This window comes from Ochotona curzoniae, unplaced genomic scaffold (assembly GCF_017591425.1).
Source record: "Ochotona curzoniae isolate NIBS_2020 unplaced genomic scaffold, NIBS_Ocur_1.0 scaffold_4505, whole genome shotgun sequence".
NCBI classification, from domain to species: Eukaryota; Metazoa; Chordata; class Mammalia; order Lagomorpha; family Ochotonidae; genus Ochotona; species Ochotona curzoniae.
In genome coordinates, this window is record NW_024467118.1 from 54600602 (window position 1) to 54625815 (window position 25214).

A 25214-nucleotide genomic window follows, 5' to 3' on the forward strand; every position below is an offset into this window, starting at 1 on the left:
AAATCATCTCTAATAATTTGACATGTTGAACAAAACACAGCAAATCTGAAACAGGTGATTATGACAAAAGCCTAGGAAACCAGTATATTTAGTGCCATAAGTCTAACTTACAAAAGTATTCAGGAAGTTATTACAAAGAGAACAGCATTACATTTTTAAAATGGTCTTTAGTGCTAGATCTGAATAAATGTAAAATTGTCAGATATGAAGTGTTTTGAAAAAATGCATTGGCATGCAGCATATTTGAGTTTGAATTAAATATTCAGAATGTCTATAAACAAACACCAGTTGAATAAGTATATGGGAAACTTTAAAAAGCATTTATTTATCCACACATATATTTCATAGTTTGGGAAATATAGAGAGCAGCCATTGGCCAGTTTACTCTCCTCCAGAAGCCACAGTGGGAAACATGAGCTCAGTCCAGGTCTTCCATAAATGACAGAAGCTAAATCACTTTAAGTATCACTCTGTATCCCAGGGACAAAAGTTGCAGAAAGCTGACTCAGCCCCAGGGCCAAGCATTTTTTTGTGAATTTATTTATGTTGAATATTTTAAGTTTTATTAGTATTTTTCATGATATGATTCCACAGGCACAGGTCATCCACCCAGTCATCCCCCCGGCACTGTTTTCCCCCATAATATTGCTGAAATATAGTCCTTCAGCAACAGTCACAAATTCAACCTACTGATATTTAGTGTATCATGATGTTGTTGATATAGACAATAGTAGATAGTCCAATATCCTATTGTCAAGTTATATTTCACTACTGGTGGGAATTCAGGCTACTGCAACCACTATGAAAGTCAGTGTGGAGAGTGATAAGATAATTGAAAATTGATCCATGGTGGATGCACCTATCTCCTTGTAATATGTCCAAAAGAAATAAATGTACATATGAAAAATTTACCTGCAATTCTTACATTTATAACAGCATAATCCACAATAATAAAGACATATAAACAACCCAGATGCCAATTAAAAGAAAATGGATAAAGAAACTGTAGTACATCTACTCCATGGAATATTATTCTTCCATTAAAAAGAATGAAATTCCATAATTTACAACAAATTGATCCGTTGTTTTTAGAGACCATTATTCTTAGTGAAATAAGCCTATCCCAAAGGGTAAATATGTTGTATCTGATATAAGGTAACCTCCATGCAAAATATAAGATGAATTGATATATAAGTACATATGCATACACGTACATCCTCATAGAGGAACTGTCTAATGGAGACTAGCTGGCCAGGAAGAGAAGATACATTGCAGCACACATCTTTGCTTCTGAATAAAAGGAGGACTCTCAATGAAACTGTTAAATATTTTTGTTCATTTAAAAAGCAGAAGATGTCTGCACTTGTTGGCTGCTACACAAATGCTAACAGTCAGACCTCAGATCAGAGTCTTCATTCATCATGGGTGACAGTACACCAAGCACCTAATCTGTCATCTGATGCTTCCAAGGGTTTGCTATTTACAGGGAAGATGGATGAATCAGAGGTGGGGATGAGGAAACAGCATTGTGGTATAGCATGGAAAGCAACTGCCTTTCGCCTTTCTAGTTCTGATCCAACTCCCTTGGATTAGAAAGAAAAAAAAAAAAATCATAATAGAAGTGTTTGTGGCCCTGCCACCTACATGAAAGACCCAGGTAAAGCTCTTGGTCCCTGGCTTCAATCTGGCCCAGCCCTGTTGCTTGTAGACACTTGAAGAGTGAACTAGTAAATTAAAGCCAGCTGGCTAGCTCACTGGCTGGCTCTCCCTGGCTCACTCACTTTCTCTCTCTCTCCCGACCCCCCTTTCTCTATCTCTCTCCCTCCCTCCATCTCTCTCTGCCCTCCCTCCTCCTCTCCCTCTTCCTCCTAGCCTCTTCTCCTCTGTATATATCTCAGATTTCCAAATAAAAAGAATAAATCCTTAAACAAAACAAAAACAAAAAATGAAGTGGAAGTAAACTTTAATCTTTGGCGCTCCAATATAGCATGCTTGTAGTCCAAGTTGTAGATCAATCCACTGTACCACTAAGTTTATAGAAGAGACTGAATTCCAGATACTCTGATGTGAAAACAGATATACTAACCAACATCTTAACAATTATGCCCAATGATCCCCACATACAGAGTATATTTTCCAAAAAATTACCATATATGCTAATTTAATTATAAGATGAGTAAAAATGATATTAAATCTTTATATTACTGGAAAAAGCAAGAATCATTATATTAATATGCAAAGGTTTTCTTTTTTACAACCTACATCTGTGCTCTGAAATATGCAACTTGACATCTTTTTAGAAGTTTCTAATTAAAGCACAGCAAAATTTGAATTTAATGGTTAAATATTTATGTAAACCATCTGCCTTCATCTCTGTAGAATTAATAATAGCTGTTAATGCTAAAAAGATTACCAGGTGTTGGATTCATTTGAAATTTTTAGTGAATGCCTTATTTGAGCCCCAAATATGCAGTCTACTATTTTTAGTACTTTGCTTATACCCATCAAATTTAGGGAAAAAAATTGATTTTTACTAAAATTTAAAACAATGGTAGTGAAATACTAAATTGTTTGCTCAAAACTTTTAATATATGCAAAAGGAAATTCAAGAAAACAAGTAGATATTAAAATATTAGAATATATGAAGAATAACATTTAAAACAGAAAGGCAAAATAAAAATTTTACCCTGAAGCCAAATTCTTACAAGTAGAATCAGGAATGAAGAACTTATTTGCCTGAGTGGTCATTAGAAATTTGCAACTATTTTTGGTTACAAATAATTCAGTGTTGATGTAAAACAACGAAGACAGTTTTGACATCTTCCAGACTTCTAAGTTGCCATGTTGTTGAGCAGAGATAAAATATTAATGTACTTTTTTAGGTATTCTTTGAGTAGCTGTTACAATGCTTATGAGTTTACATACATAGTATTCTGGCTGCATTTGATATTGTTTGTATTTACGTTCTGTAATTATTGTTAGGTATATGTACTGAAATTTTCACCCAGTGCAACATGGCAGTAAGTTGTAATTCCTGCTCCTCTTTATCTTCACATGTTCATAGTTGAAGGTTCAACATACAGTTCAGTGAACATTCTTAATTCTTGAACCTTTTAGGGGTGGTATAGTAATTAGCCATTTTAACTGATGATGCATAAATTTAAATTTAAATGTCATGAGAACTGGAAAAAAGTCACCCAAAGAGTGGCTCAGCATGAAAATTTTTGCATGCTCTTGGCAAGTGTGAGGACGTGTATGGACAGCCCATGTTTATACCCTTGCCTGAGGAAAAGAGAGTGATGCCTAACAGAAAAGTAAAGAAACAATGGGCATTGCCAAACTGTTAAAATGTACAATTCTTTTTTTAAAGATTTATTTTTATTATTTTTTTTTGGAAAGGCAGATATACAGAGAGGAGAGACAGAGAGGAAGATCTTCCATCCGATGATTCACTCCCCAAGTGAGTGCAATGGGTTGATACTATGCCGATCCGAAGCCAGGAGCCTCTTTCGGGTCTCCCACGTGGGTGCAGGGTCCCAAAGCTTTGGGCCGTCCTTGACTGCTTTCCCGGGCCACAGGCAGGGAGCTGGATGGGAAGTGGGGCTGCCGGGATTAGAACCGGCGCCCATATGGGATCCCGGGCATGCAAGGCGAGGACCTTTAACCACTTGCGCCACTGAGCCACCGCACCAGGCCCATAAAATGTACAATTCTTAAGATAGCAGGAATAATCCTAGAATAATCAAGAGCATAATAAAAAATGAAATTATTTTATTTTATTTTATTTTAATTTTTATTATTTATTTATTTGTTTTAAATTTTTATTATTTATTTTATTTATTTATTATATTTTAATTATTACTAATATCTTCATAAGCATTTTAAAAACTAAGATTAAGGCCTTAATGAATATTGGAGAAAACCTTTTAATAATGAAATTTAGATGATCCAAGTAGCTTACAAATAATATGAAATTTTGTAGTGTTCTATAGGGTAAATTTTATTTTAAAATACTAATTTATTACGGCTTTAGAGATCAAGCTCCCATCTAGTGGTCATTCTTTAACGCACACAACAGCTGGGACTTAGCAGGACCAAGTCTGGGAGCTGAGAGCTCATTCCAGGTCGCTTCCTTGGAAAGACAGCATCCCAGTTAGTGCTTCAACCTGTGATCAGATCGCACAGAAACCAGGTACCTCAGCATGCGATCTGTGTGTCCTCACTGGTGTCTTAATAGATGGCTAACTACCAGTCCCCACTTTTTAATTGGACATTCCCACTAATGTATTTGAGTTGATATAAATGCAAAAAATAGCTTATGATCATATCCTCCCATCAAGAGTTTAACCAAGTCATTTCTGAAGTAAAACTTTCATATAAGACCCTAGGTTACAAATAAATATTTAAAAAACTGACTTGTAAGATCTGATTTCTACCACTGTTTGCTGTTTCACTATTTTTTTTTCCATCTGACAAAGACTACATCTCAGCTTATAAAAAACTGTTCACTAGTATTGATAGATTCACTATTAATATTCCCCATGAAATTCAGTGTCCTTCTGGATGGTAATTCCAAAACAGCCAATAACTTCAAAATGGGATGAGCAAGATTCATTTTGCAAACCAGGATGCGTTTAAGCGAAAGTGAAATGCAGCAGCCTGCTTGGTGGGCTTGCAGAGATGCCCGGGGGCCTCTCCTCACGTGGAGTGCCACACTCAGTGATGCCATTTCGGTGGCCTGCAGTCAGCCAACATAGCATGATTTGTAACATAGAAGTTCCCAACTGCAAGAAATCAGGATGCTAATTCTTGGAAAATCAGCTCAATTTTATCAAGACAGAATTGATTTTGCAGAACAGTCGTACAATCTAAGAATGTCTTTAGATATCTTAATAGCATTTCAATAGATGGTCACTGTATTAGACAGAATACATATGATTCAGCTATCAAAGATTCCTTGCAAGCATTGGTAAGTGTTTAGAAGCATATAATGCAGGTACAGTTTTCAAAAGCCTGTGAGAATTAAGTCACTACCCATGCTGGTAGCAAATGAGAACACAGTTTATCTTTGCCTTCTCCAAGTCTTATTCACAAGGTGCAAAACTGGAATGGCAGATTTGAGCTATAATTCTAAGCAGTAAAATTGCTTCAACACAAACATGGATCATGACTTGGAAACCGAGGGACCAGGAAGGGAGTAGAAGATAGAGTCCTTGCAGAATATGTCTAGACAAAATCCTATTGTAATGAACATAGAGAAAAATCTGAGGAGAACCCTTGCACCTGAGTCTCAGATTTGTTCCAGTACTTAATTCAGAACTGTAATTACAGAACCTTTTCCAGTGCAACAATATTTCTAAATATCTCATGTTGATCGTAAGAGGCATCTTATTCAAAACTTTTACAATTTTCTGGGTATGAAAATAATTGCATGTTTCATGAAAGAAACTGCACTAACCTACATTCAAGAACACATGAAACAAATCGCATGAATCAGTAAGAAAAGAAATTTATTTCATTGGAGTTTTCAGGGTAGGGTATAGATGATCTTGGCATAAATATGAATGAATCTCTAATTTCCACATCTGTAATATAAGGCCTTTCTCTTTTAGCTGCAGTACAGTGGCATCTCCTCGAAGGAGGATCTCTCACACATTCTTATTCATCATCTTCGTCTGTAGTGTAAGCCATTTCTTTCCTAGCCACATTATGGTGGCATCTCCTGTTAGGGAAGCCTCTCACAGGTTCCTCTGTGCTGTCTTCCTCATCTGTACTATGAGGCTTTTCTTCTTTTGCCATATTACAGTGGCCTTTCCAGTTAGGTGGGCCTCCTAAGGGTTCCCTTTCTCTTTCTTACTTGTCTGTACTATGAAACTTTTCTCTTGGGGTATCTCCTCTTAGGGGAGTTTCTTGCAGATTCCCCTTCTAAAAGTATAATAACAGCTTAAATTAAAGCCCATGTAATCTCAAAACCAACATGAATATCTTCTGTCATTCCAGTCTTTTCACCATTTTTCTGAGTAAAAATCTTAAATTCATTTTCTAGTGTCCCTTCATCTGGAGACCCAGGATTATATTCCCAAGTAAGCTCTATATAACACAATTGCTGCCTAGTTATCTTTGCTCCACTTTTCACTAAAAATTCCTGCATAAGAGATAAAAGACTGTTTTACACTGGTTCTGGCCCATTTCCCACTCTCCACTTTCTGTGGGGGTCTCCATCGTGCTTTCTTTATTCAAGTCCGTCTGTTTAGGCACCACTTGTTGCTGTCTCGCAGCGATGGACTTGGTGCACTGAGAGGATATTAACATGCATGGATTACTGACTGATGGTCAATAACCAATGTTATTAACAGCACCAGACTTTGAAAGGAAGGTTGTCATGTAGGCATTCAGGGAGGAAGGGTTTGAGCCATTTACATGTCAACAACAAGGTACAGTTCCCCAAAATACAGCTACTTCCTCTCGCAGGTTATTTATCTAAACTTGTGAACCAGGATGTATCCTGCTCATTCATTTCCTTATCAGGTGCTCCTGGTTCCTTCAGAGGAGACTCAACTGGCTATTAGCAAAAATTCTGAATGTCCTTCTACATTTTGTAATACTTATTTCTGTTTTTCTTGAAGCTTGGAATTGGCTGAGATGTTTCAGATTGAGAAAAGGCAAACAGTATGGATTAAAATGTTTATTAATACATAGGTACAGTTCCAAGACAACACCACTTCCCTTTCTCTGCTCCCCACTCATATCCCTCCAAGACTTTTCTCTTCATTTGTTTGTGATAAGACACAATTTCAATTCATTGTGTGTTTACAGGATTAATTCACCACAAATCATAGCTTCTAACAGGTAAAATGTATAAAAACAAGGGTTAAATTGGCAATCTTATTCAAGAATGGCCATTTTGCTTTTATACATCTTTTAAAATAGTCTATCTTAGCTACCACAACTCAGAGTAAACATAATATTTGTAGGGTTTTTTTTAGGATTCATTTATTTTTATTGGAAAGACAGATGTATAGAGAGGAGGAAAGAGAGGAAGATCTCCTGTCTGATGAATCACTCCCCAAGTGACTGCAATGGCCGGTGCTGTGCCGATCTGAAGCCAGAGCCAGAAAATCCTTTTGGGTCTCCCATGTGGGTGCAGGGTCCCAAGGCTTTGGGCTGTCCTGGACTGCTTTCCCAGGCCACAAGCAGGGAGCTGGATGGGAAGTGGAGCTGCTGGGATTAGAACTGGCGCCCATATGGGATCCTAGCACATACAAGATGAGGACTTTAGCCACTAGGGTATGGTGTCAGGCCCAGAAAATTATGTCTCTATTCCTTTCCCCATTTCTTACCTCAGTTTTGCTATTCATGTTGAGTTTCTTGAACTCTTTTTAGTTCCTGGTATTAATACTTAACCAGGTTCACAGTTTGCACATACATTCATGCTCTCATTCTGTCAGTTGCCTCTCAGTTGTGTTGAGACTTTCCCTTGTTTCTTAAACTGATATAATCCAACTTGCCTATTTTTGTCTTCATTGTCTGTTTCTTCACTGATTTTTTTTTCTAAGAAACTTTGCAAATACAGTGTCTTGCAGAATATCCAAGATGTTTACTTCTTGTTGTTTGATGGTTTCAGGTCATAGATTTAGAATCTTGATCCATTTTAAGTTGGTTTTTGTACAAGGTTTCCTTTAGAGGATCTGTGTCATACTTCGACACACATAGATCAATTTTCCCATTGCTGTTTCTGGAAGAGACTTTCATTTAGTCAGGGTGTATTTCCAGCCCCCTTTGTCTAAGATGAATTGATTGTAGATGTATGGTTTTGTGCCAGCACCAAGATGTTTTGATTATAACTGCCTTGTAATATGTCCCACATGGCTTTTAGTATGTGAAATAAATATATCTTTGTGCAGTGGCCATGCTAATCTTCTCCGTATCATTCCAATTTTAGTATATGTGCTGCTGAAGTGAGCATGAAACAAGTATAACTTGAAAATGTTTCCTAACCAGAACTGTTCATGTTAAGTGAATCGCTTTGATGTTTATGCAGAACATCATAAAGCATAAACAGTCATGTAATTTTTATCCCATGCTACTGCATTCTTATTTTACAAAAATATAAGACCTTAAGTATTAATAGATAGGTTTGCTTTATTGGTATCCCCACAGTCCAGCGTCATAGTGCAGTGAACACGTGCATGAAGTTTCTCTGTGTTTTTTTCTCTCTCGTTCTTGATCTCTCGTAGAGGTTTTACTGCAGTTGTTGCCTAATCAATACCCATCGAGCACTCAAGGAGTAACATCGCAGATGGCACCCCTTTTAGTGGGTGCCTCTTTGTCGTTTCTGAGTTACTTAGAAAGGACTTTGCCACAGCTAATCTACAGCTTTATTTTTCAAGAGTATCATATTGTATAGGAATGTTTTGCTTTGAAAATTCAATGTCTTTAGGCTTTCATTTTTTTTCTGCCATTTGTCCTCTGACAGTTAATATTCCCAGTCAGCTTTTAATATATGCTTCCCATATCCTCATTAGGAATCTCAATATTTTGTTCAGCCATATTTGGAGATTATCATCTAAAGTGTGAGCCTAACTTAAGGCAAGTTCCTTATTCTTTTTCAGCATTAAATTTCTATGCTAGTATTCTCAACATTATGTTTACTTCCATTTATCCAAATATAAGAATAGCTATAAACATCTGCTTAGCTCAAATGGATTATTCTTGGCATTGACCCAGATGAACATTTGCATTGTTTTGCAGAGGCTAAAGAACAACATGTTCTGTAAACCTCATTATGAAGGAAAATCCATTATAGACCTTTAGTAGTAAATTATTGATGATGTATATAAATTTATATTTCAAATAAATTTTTACCATAAGGTATACTTTGGCCCCTGTAAAAAAAGTAGACCATGTTTATGAAGTAGAAATAGATTAAATAGTTGTTTAGACAAGGGTCCTTCTCTTTCGGTATTTTACAATGATCATATTACTAGTTCTGGGAACCAGTTTAGGCCCATATAAAATAAAGGCAAGGAATTAAACTATTTGACAAGATATCAGAGAATTAAAAATGCAGTTAAATTTCACATTTAAAAATCATGTGTGCTTTAAAAAGAAACAGATTTATTTTTCTTGAAAAGTCAGATTTGCCAAGAGAAGGAAATACAGAAAGATTATCCATATGCTGGTTAATTCCAGCAGTGGCCACAATGACCAGAACTAAGCCAATCTGAACCAGGAGCTTGTTCCAGGTCTCCCACACAGATTCAGGGTTCCAACGCTTTGGGCCATCCTCCACTGCTTTTCCAAGCCACAAACATGGAACTGGATGAAACTGGAGCAATTAGGACATGAACCTGTGCCTATATGGGATCCTGATGTGGTGAAGGTTTAGTCACACAGTCATTGCATATTTGTTCATATCCCCTCCTATTTCTGTTTCTTTAAAGACACATTCAAATTGGAATAGGATTTGTGTTATAAAATACAACATTTCAAATGCATATTATAGAGATTACAAGAGGCTAAGTATCTATATCCTATATTAGTTTTTTTAGTTAGCATGTATTTATAGGGTATAGTGTGATAATCTGATAAGTAGTATAATGGATTAAAGTTAGGGTTGGGCAAAATCAGGGAAAATAGTGTTTCTATCTCCCTAAAACATTTTTAAATTTCTCTGCTAAATATTTATTGTTCATGACAGACATAGCTGAAGAATGGCTTGTAATGCTTTTTGGAATCAAAAGGAAAAACCACGCCAAGTATATGACATTATGATGGCTAGCCTGCTTTTTGGCCATTCTGTAAGGTTAAAATTCTGCTTTTGGCCTTTACATTTATAATGTATAATTTAGTATGTCTAATTATATTTAGAAACTAGGTTTCTAGCATAAAGAAGGAAGGCAAGGACTCTGAGTAGTTTCTGTATAAACGAACCTATTACTCATTTATTTCTGTCATGCTGCATGCCAAGGTCATGAAAGTTTGTCTGAAACACCTTACCACATGCGAAATGTCGCGAATGTGTTTTCCTCACCTGCAGCTGAACTAACCATAGAAAATATTACAATGATCCAGAAAAAAATTTGTTGATATTAACTTATATTATCCCTAAGGCATTTTATTTGAACTTAGTATGACAGCATTTAGATACATTTTGGATTGTTTAAATCAGTTAGTAAGGTCTCAACACTTATTTTACTGGAAGGAGCAGAAGCAGCAGCCGACTGACATTCCTGCTCTGCTTTTTAAGCTCCTGAGGAACCTGAGCTCTTGGAGAGGTCAGATGAATTGCTAGAACTAATCTGGAGTTCTGAACTGCCTTTTGAAGTGTGACTTTTGACGTTGTTCTAGGAATCCTCCGATAGGTCAGAGGATCCCCCAGGAGGTGAGGATAGTACAGGGTGTTTGTAGAATTCACAGTGCAAGATGCTAATACAGTGCCCTCTGTTAAGGAAATACGCCAGCACAGTGATTAATGGTGTGTATATTTAAGGTCCCCAGAAAGGAAAGCAGAAGGAAAAAGTATCCTTCGTTCCTTACAAGAACATTTCATTTGTTACTTTTCATTTCTATTATGAACATAAAGGGGAGACAGCCTATTTATACAGCAACATTTAGATGTGCAAAGGATTATTTCATGTGATTTTTAATAGAATAAAAGGAAAAAAGCCTGAAACTATAATATAATCTAGTAAATAATTTTGTTTCTTTTATATAACGCAGCCTAATTAATGTAGCTGTTGTGTAGCTAAATGCAGAGTTTGAGCATGAAACTATCCTATCATTTCAGCTTTTAAAAGATAGCAGAGAAAACTGCCTCTGCATGAATTTTGAATTATTACATGTGTTTCAATCTACCTTGATGTGTGTCTATTTACAGGTCAATACTTTCAGCATGGTTGATATTAATAATATTACAATCTTTATGATTAGATATGATAATATGCATAGATTATACTATTTTATATTTCTATTGATACGGCATTCATAAATATGGTAATACAAAAATTTAGAAAAATATAAATAATAACCAAGATAGGATTTTAAAAAAACTAAGGTAAAATGGTAAAGCTTTTAAAAATGCATACATTTAAACTCATACAGATTATGCCTTTCTACTTCAGTTTTTAATTCAGGAGCAGAGAGATAAAAAAGCCTTATTTATATAATTTTAGTGTCTAAACTAAAGGATTATAGTAAGTAAATGGAAACAACAAGCTTTAGCATAAATTGCTGAAAGAATTGATTATGTAGAATTTAATAAGGAGATCATGAAGAAAAATAGTATACTTTTAGAATAAAAAAGAAGGTTGCTGAGGTGTACAAATGTCCCATATCCCTCTCACCCATATTTCACAGAGCACAACTTGGTTATATGTTCATTCCTATCTAAAATATTAAAAAATCCCAAATCTGTTCTGTGTATAAGAAAATGTAGTCACATTTGTGTAAGCCATCTTTTCCATAAAATTAGAAGCTGAATGACAAATCATTGAGATTTGCAGATTTATAGGTTTAGCACAGTGTTGACATGACATTGGAAGTATTTCATAATTAATTTTTAGACACCATTGAAATTTTTGACTTTGTGCATTTAGCCACATTCTAAATTCAGAAGCTCATGTCAGGAAGCCCCCTTCAGAAAACCTTTCTCCAACTTGGCTCTTCAGCCTGAGGTTTCAGACCAGACAACTCGTAGTGTCATGTGTGTCCCAGAAACATGGGCATCCCTTGGAGACTGTTAGTTGCCTTCAGCTGGCTTGTGTGCACGCTAGGGATTCTAACACCGAAAATCTCCTAAACACTCCATGTGCTGTTCTGTTTGACGTATCTGAATGTTTGCTGACTTCAGGCACATTAGTTACTGCTTTGGTATAGTTATCATTATAATTAGCTTTGTATTTATTCTGGTACAAATCTTTTCATCATTAGATTTTCCCATAAGGAATCTTTTAGGAGTAGTGTATCTTACATCATTACAAAGAAAATTGAAAGAGTTTTACTCTTTTGAAAAAGTAATCTTAAGAATATCTCTCCCGGGCCCGGCGCGGTGGCGCAAGTGGTTAAACGTCCTCGCCTTGCACGCCCGGGATCCCATATGGGCGCCGGTTCTAATCCCGGCAGCCCCGCTTCCCTTCCAGCTCCCTGCCTGTGGCCTGGGAAAGCAGTCGAGGACAGCCCAAAGCTTTGGGAACCTGCACCCGCGTGGGAGACCCGGAAGAGGCTCCTGGCTTCGGATCGGCATAGTATCGGCCCGTTGCGCTCACTTGGGGAGTGAATCATCGGACGGAAGATCTTCCTCTCTGTCTCTCCTCTCTGTATATCCGCCTTTCCAATAAAAAAATAATAAAAATAAATCTTTAAAAAAAAAAAAAGAATATCTCTCCCGACTATTGATTGAAGTGAGAGAGAAAATGATAAGAATATCCAAATATCTTCAAAGTAATGATTATGCAACTTTAAAAGAGGGATAGTTCTTAATTATTTTGTGCACAGCTGGCTTTGAGAAGTAGCACAGCTGTAACCACAGCTAGAGAAAAACTTCAAGGAATATAAAATCATAGATAGTATCACATACTAACACAGTTATCACATGTGGTATTTTCTTGTTCCTGACTACTTGTTTTTTTTTTGCCATACTCATTTCATAATATGCACACTACATTAGCCTGCATTCTCAAGAGAGGTAGATCTAATATCTATCTTATTTTATTCCTTGTAATTATGAGGAATCAGGTCATGGAACTCTGGAACAGGATCAGTCCCAGGACATGTATCCAGAAATTTGCAGCCCCAAGGACATTAATAGTAGAGTTCCAACCTGAATCTGAAGGCCTCAAAATAAGAAAAACCAATGGTAGAATTTCCGTGCAAGTCTGAGTACAAAGATAGGACAAAACTAATGTGTCATTTTGAAATCAAGCAAGAAAAATTATCTCCTAAGAAAATTCTCTGCTGAGCTCCTTATTGGCCCTATTCAAGCCATCAGTGAGTAAAAGTCTCATTGGGCTTGTGTTACTTTATTATATCTGCTAGTTTAAATCCAGTGAAAAATAGTGTTGCTGGTAGGTCCAAACCATGTCCAATGAGATATCTGGAGTCCCTAATACATAGTCAAATTTACACATAAAATTAAATATTACAAGTGACATAACTGTGATGCCAATTTGTAAGTATTTTATTAGTTTTTCATTACTATACTTTTTCATTATCAGAGAAAGTTTCTTATCTCATTCATCATCTGATTTTACACCAATTAAATAACAGCATTGAAACACACATAAGGTCAACTGCAAAGTTTTCACTTACTTGAAGCTCTTCATATATGCCTGACATTTTAAGGGAAATTAAGAAAAATTTTGAGCAGTAGAAACATAATTAACACAAATATTTTTAATGAAAACTAACCCCAAAGATGCTTTTCTAAAATGCTTTGTTCTTTTCCCGCCTCAGTTGAGAAGTTTCTAGACAAATGCATGCATCATAAGATTAATTTATGGCTTAAATATGTTGTCATTTAGAAAATATTTTAATTTTAAAGGGAGAGTTTTAAAGGGGACAGAGAGAAAGAGCTTCCATCTGCTGATTCACTTCCCAGATATCTGTGAGGCCACACTGGGCCAGTCAATGCCAGAAGCCAGGTGTTCGTGAGAGCCAGAGTGAATGTAGAATGGGTTCGGCTAGGTTTCAGCTCCCACTGGGTCACATAAGAGCTACATCAGGGTGTGGACCAGGTGTGGCTGGGCTGTGACAGTAAGAACTGGATTGGATGTGGGCCAGTTGACCAAGAACACTGTTCCTGTCAGGTCAGGAGGTAGACTAAGACAGCCTTGGCCAAGGACCCATTACTGCGCACGAGATCTGCCTCTTCTCCATAGAGGAGCTTCTAGAACATGTTTGTCAGGGCACAGACCCTGCAGGTGAGTTCCAGAAAGCAAGCTAACAGCAGCCCAGACCAGTCTATGTTGAGCATACCCTCAAGCATACATGTTGATCAGGTCTAGGGACAGGCCAGGCTGGGCCAGTTTGTAACACCCAGTGGCAGATCTGGGCACCAGAATGGAGTGTGGGACAGTACTGGTCAGGCTGCTGTATCAGTGTTCACTTTGGGCCAGGAGTGGGGGCGGACTGTGCAAGGTTGGGTGGCAGCACTTGCCAGCATGAGCTGGATTGGGACAGACTGGGCCAGGCCAGGCTATAGCACCCACTGGCAAATGCCAAGGTCACATGGGCCATGCCAGACTGGGATGCAGCCTCTACCAGCACGTGTGAGATCTGGGAGTGTGAGCCCAGTAGGGTAGCTGTGGGAACTCCCCTGCTGGGCCACTGTTCTTGCTGGTGAGCAGGAGGAGCATGAGAGCTGGGACTATGGGCAGACCAACATGGGCAGTTCTATATCACCTTTAGGCCTGCTTGTGACTGGGTTAGGGGGTTGGGGGCTAGGCTGGGCTGACTATTCATTGGTGCAGGTATAAGCCAGTATAAGGGAAGGAAAGTTGGGCTTTGTCACAGCAGCAGCTAGCCAGTGCTGAGACTCAGGGCAATTCCTGTCAATCTGGACTGCAGAACCACATGCAGAGTGCAAGATCCTTCTTTTCTTGTCATCCATCCTTGTCGTCATCATCGCTATCATCATCTAAATTATAATTATACACAAGTGTTTTAAAAATCTCATCTTTTTTACAGTGGTCTCTGAATGTAATACTTCAAAAATAAAGAAGCTATAAAGGAAGTGAGCAAAGTTTTTTTTAATTTTATATTTAATGGTGTTTACATAGTTAGGGTGGGAATGGACAAGGATCAGGGGAAAGTGGGTGAAACCATTGTTTCCACATTTTCTTATTCTTCATCCTGCTTCTGGGAGAAGGAAAGATACAAGGGGAGAAGCCTCACCAGTCTCCTGACTGCCTCAGTATTAGGGGATGAGGAGTGGCCATCCAATATTAACCCAAGGTCCCAGATGTGGAGCATCCTCCAAGGATCCTGCGCAATAGTTATAAAATATTGTCAATCTCACTGACCCAATAAAGGGGAGATCCTTCGAAGGACTACTGGTTGACATAGTATACCTCAGAGTCTCCATTCACCCAGAAATTTGCTGTCAGGCTTCACTGGAGTAGTTGAGCAATTTTTTTTTCTGCCTCCTTCCTCTGCCGTGTTACCAGATGTCCTCCACAGGCTGCAATGCTATGTCATATGGGCATACTGTCCATTGTGCCATCTAAGCCTCTGAGAAGGCCCAACTTTGACATAAGCACTCCACCGTCAGACAAGAAGTCCTGCCACTCTCCCCATGCATAGTTCTGAGTTGAGCAGTTTAGTTTGTTGGGACTCTGTCAGAAATTTCATTTGAGGTAATTGCAGACCTAATTCTTGTGTGTGCATGCTTGCACATGGGTTTTATTAATTCTTTCACCCACATCATCCTACACACTATTAGTTGCAATTGTTGGGTCAGATCTATCTTCATCCCTATCTCTTATGTAAACCAATGGGTGCAGTGACCTAGCCCAGCCCTCACTATACACCATTGGAAGCTGCATCCCAGTCAGAACAATCCACTTTGACATGCATTTTTCCGGCCCCACAGCCCTGGTTCCTGTGCCTGTCAGCATGTGCAGTGGACTGGTCTGATCTGTCCCATATCCTATGCAGATCTTGTATACATCACTGGACACTGAAGCTTAATTGAACTCAACCAACTTCACCCTCCAGCCCACACTCATGCCAGCAGGTGCCACTATCTGTCCAGCCAAGCCTGCCCCCAGCCCTCAAGCTTAACAGTGGGAGTTGTAGCCCATCAGAGAGGTGCCTACAGTTTTCCTACTGGACCAATTTTCAGTCCCAGTTCTTGTGCTCCGCATGTGGTTCTGCAGTCCAGATTGACAGGAATTGCCCTGAGTCCCAGCACTGGCTAGCTGCTGCTGTGACAAAGCCCAACTTTCCTTCCCTTATACTGGCTTATACCTGCACCAATGAATAGTCAGCCCAGCCTAGCCCCCAACCCCCTAACCCAGTCACAAGCAGGCCTAAAGGTGATATAGAACTGCCCATGTTGGTCTGCCCATAGTCCCAGCTCTCATGCTCACCAGCAAGAACAGTGGCCCAGCAGGGGAGTTCCCATTACTCCCCTACCAGTCTTGCACCCCTTGCCACACAGGTTTGGCATGTGTTGGTGGATGCTGCATCCCAGTCTGGCATGGCCCATGTAATCTTGGCATTTGCCAGTGGATGCTATAGCCTGGCCTGGCCCAGTCAGCCACCAGTTACAGCTCGTGCTGGTGGAGCTTCCAGTGGACAAAGCTTTGTATAATTATTAGTCTTAGATAGCTACCAACTTTGATATCTACCACTCCGAGATTACTGTAAGGGGCAGGTCAGTCATAGGAAAGGTTAAAGGGGCAGCTGGAGAGGAAAATTGGAAACTGCTCACCTAAAGGAAGTGACAAGAGTTTACAAAACAGTCTCAAAGGAAGAAGAGCTTTTCTGGAAATTATGGGCTATATAATCTCATTAAAGCAGTAGAAATTCATCACTGGTCTGATCATTATTAGGTTAGCTGCATAGAATATTCTGCCTTTTAAGATATGGGTCCTGAAAGCATCCATTTCCTGGGTTAAATGTTGAATTATAGCATATTGGATAATACAAGACGTGACAGCAGACCAAAGAATCCCTGCAAATAAAAGGTCTAGTGTAAAACTTGTTGCACCCTTCTGGATACATACTCATCTGTAGTAACTGGAATAAGAGACACAAGTTGGAGCATGGCTAGTCAGCTATGATGACTGTAGCACTTTCAACAACCAGGCAGAAGCCATAAAGACAATCTCAACACTTGGAAAATCCAGATACTCCTGATCTTGCCTGCATGAATAAGTAATTTAAACCAAATTGCATCCAAGGGCAGAAGTCTTTAAAAACTGCAGAGTACAAATGTATATTGGTTGATGATGAATCAATACTATCTCTTTATTGCACTAGTTCCCCTTCAAGTTAAAAATAAGAACACTGGGATTTAGCGAAAGACTAACAGCTCTAAAAGTCTTCCTTTTTATAATCAACACATTTAGTTTTAAAATAAAAATCTCAATAATTAAATGCTTGTTCATTCTGAAGGAAATGAAGCTTCAAGTAATCTTTTATTAACTGAGGAAGTTTAAAATTACCTTCTTTTTGGAATCTCTAAGTGGGTCAAATTCTTAAGGAAAGGAATGAACTAGCTGCCTTGAGCTGCAAATGATGAATATAAATCATATCATAATGTGACATTGCTTGATCTATTTAAAGAGATTTCAGATTACTTGTTCGGAAGTGGTGGAAAGAGAGGGAGAGAACAGAGACTAAAGAGAAACAGCAAGAACTTAATATGTTTCAGCTGACCTGAAAACAAATCCAGCAGACATGTGAAATAGCCCAGGGACATAGTGTTATAAATTAGCTCAGCTCACTTCACCCACTAAACATGCATTTATGGAACATGAACTGTTATGTCAAACATGGTACAGGCTCTATTTTCTGTAGCTTACATGGGAAAAGAGAAATACCATACTGTGTCCAGTGAACAATAGTCCCATGAATGTACAATTCCAATGTATGAAATATTAATGCTAAACAAAGCAAAATAACTTTCAAGAAGTACCAAGAATGGCAGTAGTAAGGACTGAGGATTGAGAACCAAGAAGTGAATTAACTCTCAATGGATAGGGTAGCTTGACAGGTGACACTGACCAAGATGTGTGGACACAGGACATGAGAACTCAGGAAACAAAAATGAGCCAAACTGTGTCGCTGCAACTGGAATTATGGCAGACAGGAGTTTGTATATTTAATGTAGTATATGTACTTGTTTTCAGCTGTGCATTATTTGCTTGAAAGACATGTTCTCAGAGATTAACTATATAATGGAGACGAGCATACCAGGAAGTAAATCTGTGTTACATTAGGCACCTCTCATCCGGAATAAAAGGACTTCCAGTGAAGCTGTCAATTAGGATGACAGTATGATGCTGAATTTCCCACTATTGCCTGTACCTACAGTTCTATGATATCCTTAAATAGCAGAATGTTGGACTTGTGACTATTGCTGAAGGACTATGCTATTGAAATATGGAGGGAAATAGTTGTAAGTGTGGAAATAGGGAGAGAAGGGAAGATGGAGAGGGGAAACCCTGTATCTACAAAACTGTATCATGGAAAATTAAAACAACAATAAAAAAGAGAGGGAAGGATGACAGAGTCTTGACTCAGATTGCTGGGATCCAATATCATTCCTGTCATGAATTAGATGTGTAATTTATGTAAATGCTTTAAATTCTCTGTGACACAGTATCTTCATTTATAAGCAAGATTGGTGGTACCAAGCACTAATATTAGTAAAGTACCATAATAGTGAGGATTCTGTAAAATGTTTAAAGGGCCTAAGAGCAAAGGCTACGCTATGACCTATGTGTTTTATAGTCTTGACTTGTCATGGGTGGTTTTATTGTAAATGTCCAAACAGCATGAACTCAAAGATTCACAGCACTTAGAGCAGTCCTTGGCACTGATTAGGTGCCACTAAGTGTTGTAAATAGCATAAAATGCAGAAAAGCAATAAAATATTGGTGGTCATTCCTATATAGAATCCCTTGAACAAAAAAAGAAGATGGAAAACATTGGATGTTTTCAAGTCTTAGTTTAGGAAAGCATCTAATAAGTGTCACTCATTTTAGCTAAAAGGTAGTTTAGTGGTATTAATTCTGAATTAAAAAGTGTTTTTTTTTTAATTTAAAATCTGTAAATTGCTTAGCATTGTGTCTCCTTTAAGTAACCGAAATATTGGCTATTAACTTTTTCATTATATAGTTACATTTTGTAGCATTTTAATTAGTGTTTTGTTGATAACAGATAAAAGATTATTTGTCAGGTTCAGAATTCAAGATAAGTAATTCCAATTCCTAAAGATAAAATATAGCAAATAATTGTATTATTTTCTAGTGGAAATTATCTTCTACATGTATTGCATTTTGATGATCAAAAATGTTTTTGGTTCTGTTGTAGTTTACCTACTGCATTTCACAAACCAAAGTAGCATATTACTACATTGATATTCCTATGAATGGAGTGTCGATTGCGCACTTCTTCTGATAACTATGTGTTTATAGTTTTAGTAAGTAAAGGGTTTACTTTGCTATTGCAGTAAAAATTTCCTGTGCATTCGTTGTAGAAATTTAGTGGAGTAATTTAAATAAAAGTTGCCAGTGAGTGAGCATTAGCAAGACACCATGGTTAGAATAAATGTAGACACAAATGTTGTAGACATGGAACAAATTATTTAAACTTATAATTCTCCCAAGTTTATTTCTTTGTTAATTAAAATAGTTATACTGCATTTTGAGATAAGCTTTTCTTTCATTTTAATAAATCAAGGCAATAACACTCATAATGAGGTACCTGTATGTTACATAACTTTATTGTTTTCTATTACTTTTTCCATGATACGATTTTATAGCTATCGGGATTTCCCCATCCATCTTCCCTTCCTTTTCTCTTCACTTCCCAGCATACTGATCTCCGTTATACAGTTAACCTATGAGAATATGTGTAATACCTAAAGTACTATTTGGACTTAATATGTATCATACCAAATGGAACATACTACCTTGTGGTTTATAAAAATTCTAAGTGATTATGTTTTATCATGAAAATACTGGAATACATGAGCATATATTCAATCAAAATTCAGCTTAAACAGCTTAAACTCAAAAGACTTCACTGTTCTGTATATTCCACTTAATGCTACTTGGTTCAAAGGACAGGCTGTATCCTATATTTTAATCATAGAACTGTTTCAAGCTCTAGAATGCCACAATTTTAACATAGAGTGCTTACAGAATGTTTGAGTGAATGAATGAAAAATTTATGAAGGATTATATTAACATGTAGATCATCATGAGGATAATGTGGCCATTGTAGGTCACCCATCTAAAGTGGTAGCAAAGAATACAGGGAAACTTATAATCTTACACCAGTGACAAAATACAAGTAATCTTAAACCAGTGACATCATCTTTCAATTAACTATAAATATTTTACTGTTAAAGGCTAAATTGGTAATAAAAGTCAACGTTAAGCCCGAGGCTATTTCCTAAAAGAAAATCGATTACCTAACTAGTCATTATATAGGCCTTGTTTTGTATTTTTAAAAGAGTATTTATTTCAATGGCAGAGAGAGGGAGAGCACACACTAGCCACTGATTAGTTGTGGAAACGGTGGCAACTGCCGGAGCTGGGCCTAAATCAAGGCCTCAGAACGCTCCATCCAGGTCTCCCACATAAGTGTCAGAGGCTCAGATACCTGGATCAGTTTCTGTTTTTCTGAGCACATTGTCAGGGAGCTGGATCAGCAATGGTGTAACCAGTGCTTGTATCAGTGCTCAGCATCTCAGATGGCGGCTTAACTTGATGTGCCGTATCAGCTGCTGTATTTCTATGCATATTCCCGAACAATCCTTTATGTGATTTGCTGAATGTGAGGTAGCTAAACAAGGTGCCAGCAATTTCGTAGTGCAGAAGTATACAGTCAGTAAATGCTTCAGCAGTAAGGTAAGTTTTGGGAGTGACAATATGTATCTGTGACCACCATGGTCCCTGTTCCTGAATATTTCCTTTTATGACACAATCAAGTAAAAAAAGAAATAACAAATAACACACCAAAATAGTAGACACATCTATGGGAAAATTAATTTGCTGTGTGATAAGCACTTTAAAGAAAATAAATTGAGATAGGGAGTTTGAGTATTAAGTGAATCTGTAGTTACAGTGATGAGAGAAGGCTATTTGAGGAAGTGTCATTTACAAACTGGCTCTGAGAGTTAAAAGTCATATTTTAAAGGGAAATCTAGCATAGGATCCAGAAAGACTGCACAGACAAGTCATAAACCAATGAAAGAGAGGAAAGTAGCAACACCAAGACTTAGCATACAAGAATCAGCAGAATTGGAAATGCTTCCATGAATTAGTTTATGCCCACTCTTGAAAATAAACATTTCCCAAATGTAGAGACACCCATATATGTATGTATATATGTATGTGTATATATTGTTGAAACAATGTTTGAGTTATTTAATGACAAAATTTAAAACAAAGAAATAAAATCTGGTAATATCCAAATACTGTATAGTTTAATGTTTTCAGTGCACTTGTATTATCCATTTGATTTATTTCTTTTATGCGTGTTTCCCAGGATAGTCCACTGGTCTTACAGTCTGACAGAAATGTAACGGTGAATGCAAGGAATCACATGGGGCAGTTAACAGGACAACTGACTGTAGGTGAGTGTTGGGAGTGAAGATTGCTCCTGTCATCTTACTCCATTTTAAATTCTGTGATTGCTTAAATTGGAAAGGTGTAAGTCTGTTATTTCCCTAATCCATTCCTGGACATCCCATTGTAACTCAGTAGTTTTAACTTGAGATAATGTTTTAAAAATGTTGAGTTACCTCTGTTTAGTAGTATCACTCTCTTCACCGTGTTGTTATAAAGCTGAGTTATATTGATATGCTGGATACCATTTTGGATCATAAAATACACCATTTTCCCAATAAAATTTTTCATAGTGTGAGTCACTTTACAATACTTTAATCTCTTGAATGAGAGGTGGTAAAACATCATGAGATGCATGCATCCTTTGTTTCAGAAAACAGGGTTTACAATGGGTATCATGTATGTGTGCACATTACATAGTCATTAACTATTAAGATGTATTCATTGCATATAAAGTTAATGTTGAAATAATTTTAACATAGGCTTCAAAGCTACAAATTTAATCTGGTAAAATATATTTTTATTTTCAAATAAATAATGTAAGGCTTATATGTTATCAAAATACCAAATATCATTATTTGAATCAATGTTTAGGAGAAGAAATTCAAAAATCAGTTGTTGCCATTTAAAATATTAAGATTTGATATGTATATATATATATGTTTAAATATTTTTTCCTATTATGCTCAATCTGTGCAGAAATTATGATACTGAGGTCATATATTATCAATATCTATAAATCCATCTAGTTATCTGATCTTTCAAGAGGTATAAATTATGATTTTAGGACTGAATTTATTCTAATGAAATTATTCTAATCATAAAATGTAAATATATTTCCAATATTTTGAATGAAAATATACCAAACTATGTAATTAAAATGTGGTGTTTATAAACATGGATTTGGATTGTATCCATTCCTTTGTTGATAAATAAGCCATTTTATATATTTAATTTACTGAAGCCAAAAAGTGCATACTTTATTGTAAATGAATTTTAAGTAAAGCTAAATTTTATTTATACATTGTTTTATTTTACATATTCTTTGTATCATAAAGGTATGTCATTAGGTATCGGTTACTCATATGAATAACATGTTATGATAGATGAGAGTATTTCAGTTAATAAAGAGGCCTTTCTGCAAGGGAATGAGGTTTTGGAGAACCTTGACTTAACCATGCTACATTATATACAAATATCAAAATATCCTGTTGTATCCCATAAATGTAAACACAACCTGTTAATAATATATACATTTTAAACTTCCTTAAATAAATATTACTGTGGATACAGATTCTAACGAACCCTCAGGCAGTTAAATTAGTGTTGAGATCAATTTGTAATTGTGATGTTGGCACTGCACAGAACAGCCTTCAGAAACCAACTTGGCAAAATTTCTGTCTCATAATTTTACTAACATCAAGAGATCTTCAGCTAGGAAGAACTTTGCTTTGCATTCAGTTCTTGAAGGACGCAGAAACCCTTACTGAAAATGTCAAAGTAGAAATTAAGCACCTGGAGAGTATATGCCAATATCTACAGGCAAACACAATGTCTGTGGTCTAACAGCCTCTACAGCCACGCAGCTGTTGGATTATATGAAGCATAATCAGATACTGCTTGCATTTTCTGGCAATGTAGACCAGCAGAAATGTTTAAAAAAAAAAATGTTGGATTTGAGCTAATACTTTCAGTCACACTCAGAAATGGAATTTTTGCAGTGTTAATCTTAGCCAAATGAGGCAGAACAGGGAGGTAGGGAGGGTGGGAGAGAGAAAGAGAGATAAAGCTTAGTTGTAAATGCTGAAAATCAAGAAATTCATCATATAGCAGTTCTCTGTGTGGGAAGGCACTTATTGCAGTGAAGTTTAAACTAAAAACAGTTCTTGGTGTTTTGCTTCTGACACCTCAGGAACCGTTGATACTGAGTTTCAGAGAGAAAGGACAAGCAAGATCATACATTTACATGTAAAGTCACACCCCACAGGGTAAAGTTACTCTACTCGTGTCTGCAGGGGCTCTAACAAAATAATTTGCCTCCTGGGGACTCAGTTTTGCTCATCTCTAGAATAGGAATATTGGTACTTACTTGGAATCCTGCTGGAAGAATGAGGGTGATTGTATTATCTCTAAAGTACACATAAGTTTGTTGATATGCATTTGCTGGTGATTATGTTACAGGTATTGACTCATTTGTAACTCACTGTGAAAATTTGGGATGATTTGCTACTCAGCATCTCTGTTACAGTAGTTAAGTGTACAATCTGAATTATGTTGCATTGCAGGACTGAGTCACAAACACCACAGAAAGGGTGTCATGTGAAAACCTAAAATCTGGGATGGCAAGAGTGCAGACAGTATGAAGAGACAACTGAGGGGATTTGAGCAATGCGGACTATAGGCTTTCTTGTTAAAGACCAGTTTTAAATGTATTGACATAATCTGGTTTAACTTCTCCCTTTTTGTCCTATTCTTTCCCTTCCTTTTTCTTACAATTTCAGTTTCAGGGCATACTCTTGATTATAATAAAAATAGATTTTCATTTTGCAACATTACAGATTACCAAAAATGAACAAAAATATAGAGAGGAATTATTACATGTATTTTTCATTTTCTGAAAAATGATTCTAATATCTACCAATTTCTGTAAGGAAACAATATTGTCAATTCAACCAATATAACAGACTTGGAATATTTAACTTTTAATCCCATTTTACGTGGAAAAGCAGAGCTTGGTTTGGTAATCACTATATGGACATTCTTTAAAATTATAAAAATGTTTCAGAAAAGCAAATATACACTTCTCTTGTAACCATCTTGTAACCCTCCTTCCTACTAATTCAATACACAGGATTTTATGTAATCTGGGAAATTGGCAACCCCTTTCATAAAAAAATCAAGTTTGTAGTCCAACACTGCACACAAAAAAATCATGTACATTCACACACACACACCAGATTCAACATTATTAGCACCAAATCTAAATATTTTTTAAACTCTACGAAAATGAATTTTGAAACTTAAGCTCTTGGAAGCTTAAAATGTTCTAGGCTTTCTGTTAAAATTTAACATAAAATATCAGAATTCACTCCTACTAAAATTCAGATTTTTAATAACATTTATAATATTGGAGGAGATGAACAAACTGAAGATTTCTTCTTCCAAATGATTAGTCTCTTTGACTATCACTGAAAGGGAGGAGTGAGATTATCATTGAGAAGTGGTTAAGGCAAATACAACATCCCAAGAGGTCACACTCCGAAAACAGAACAAGAACGTGGTTAAGCAAGTCTCAGAATCAATCTCCAGGTCAAACATTTCCATTATCTGTAGTGACTATGTTAGCAGAGCAATCCTTCTTCCAATAGGTGGAAAAGTGGTATGTGATTATATTTGTGTTGGGAGCATGATACTCTTTTTCATGACTTTTGATTCATTAATGTGAGTGAGGGTATGAATAATCTACCATCTTTGTGAAGCCTATCTTTTTAAATTGCTGCAATGTGGTACAGAGAATAAAAATCATTTAGGTAGGGCAATGCAAGTCAAGTGTTTTGTAGTTTTGATGTAGACTTTCATCTTAAATTTGATAGAAATAATGAAGGCTGATGGAGTTTGCTAAAAACAATGCTGTTTCACACAGCAACATGACAATAGTTAGCTATCTTTTGCTTATTAATAATACAGCGCATATGTTTTAGAAAATAAATTTCATCTAATTAAAAAATTTAAGTGTTGATTTCAACAAAATGGTTGTTCTGTAATAAGCCTTAGCCATCTTTTTCTATCATAAAACATTTAGTTTTATAAAGCAACGTATAAAAAAGTAGGCATATCCTCTTCCTGTTTGTCAGCAGTCTGTAACTTCAAAGCATAATAGGAAAATATACAGAAATTGAATAAGTTGTT

At 36.7% G+C, this 25214-nt stretch overlaps 1 protein-coding gene and 1 non-coding gene across 4 annotated transcripts in view; one reads left to right on the forward strand and one right to left on the reverse strand.

Moving 5' to 3' along the window:
- The window catches only part of SGCZ (sarcoglycan zeta), a 336717-nt gene that overhangs the window by 215366 nt on the left and 96137 nt on the right, over nucleotides 1-25214 (forward strand). For all 3 annotated transcript variants that reach the window (XM_040966026.1, XM_040966027.1, XM_040966028.1), the window contains one exon: nucleotides 21226-21313. In XM_040966026.1, coding sequence (XP_040821960.1) covers nucleotides 21226-21313 — 88 coding nt within the window. The remainder of the gene's footprint in view (nucleotides 1-21225; nucleotides 21314-25214) is intronic.
- Nucleotides 7863-7966, reverse strand: LOC121146908. The gene has a single exon (XR_005882284.1). It is a non-coding gene; the product is annotated as a U6 spliceosomal RNA (small nuclear RNA).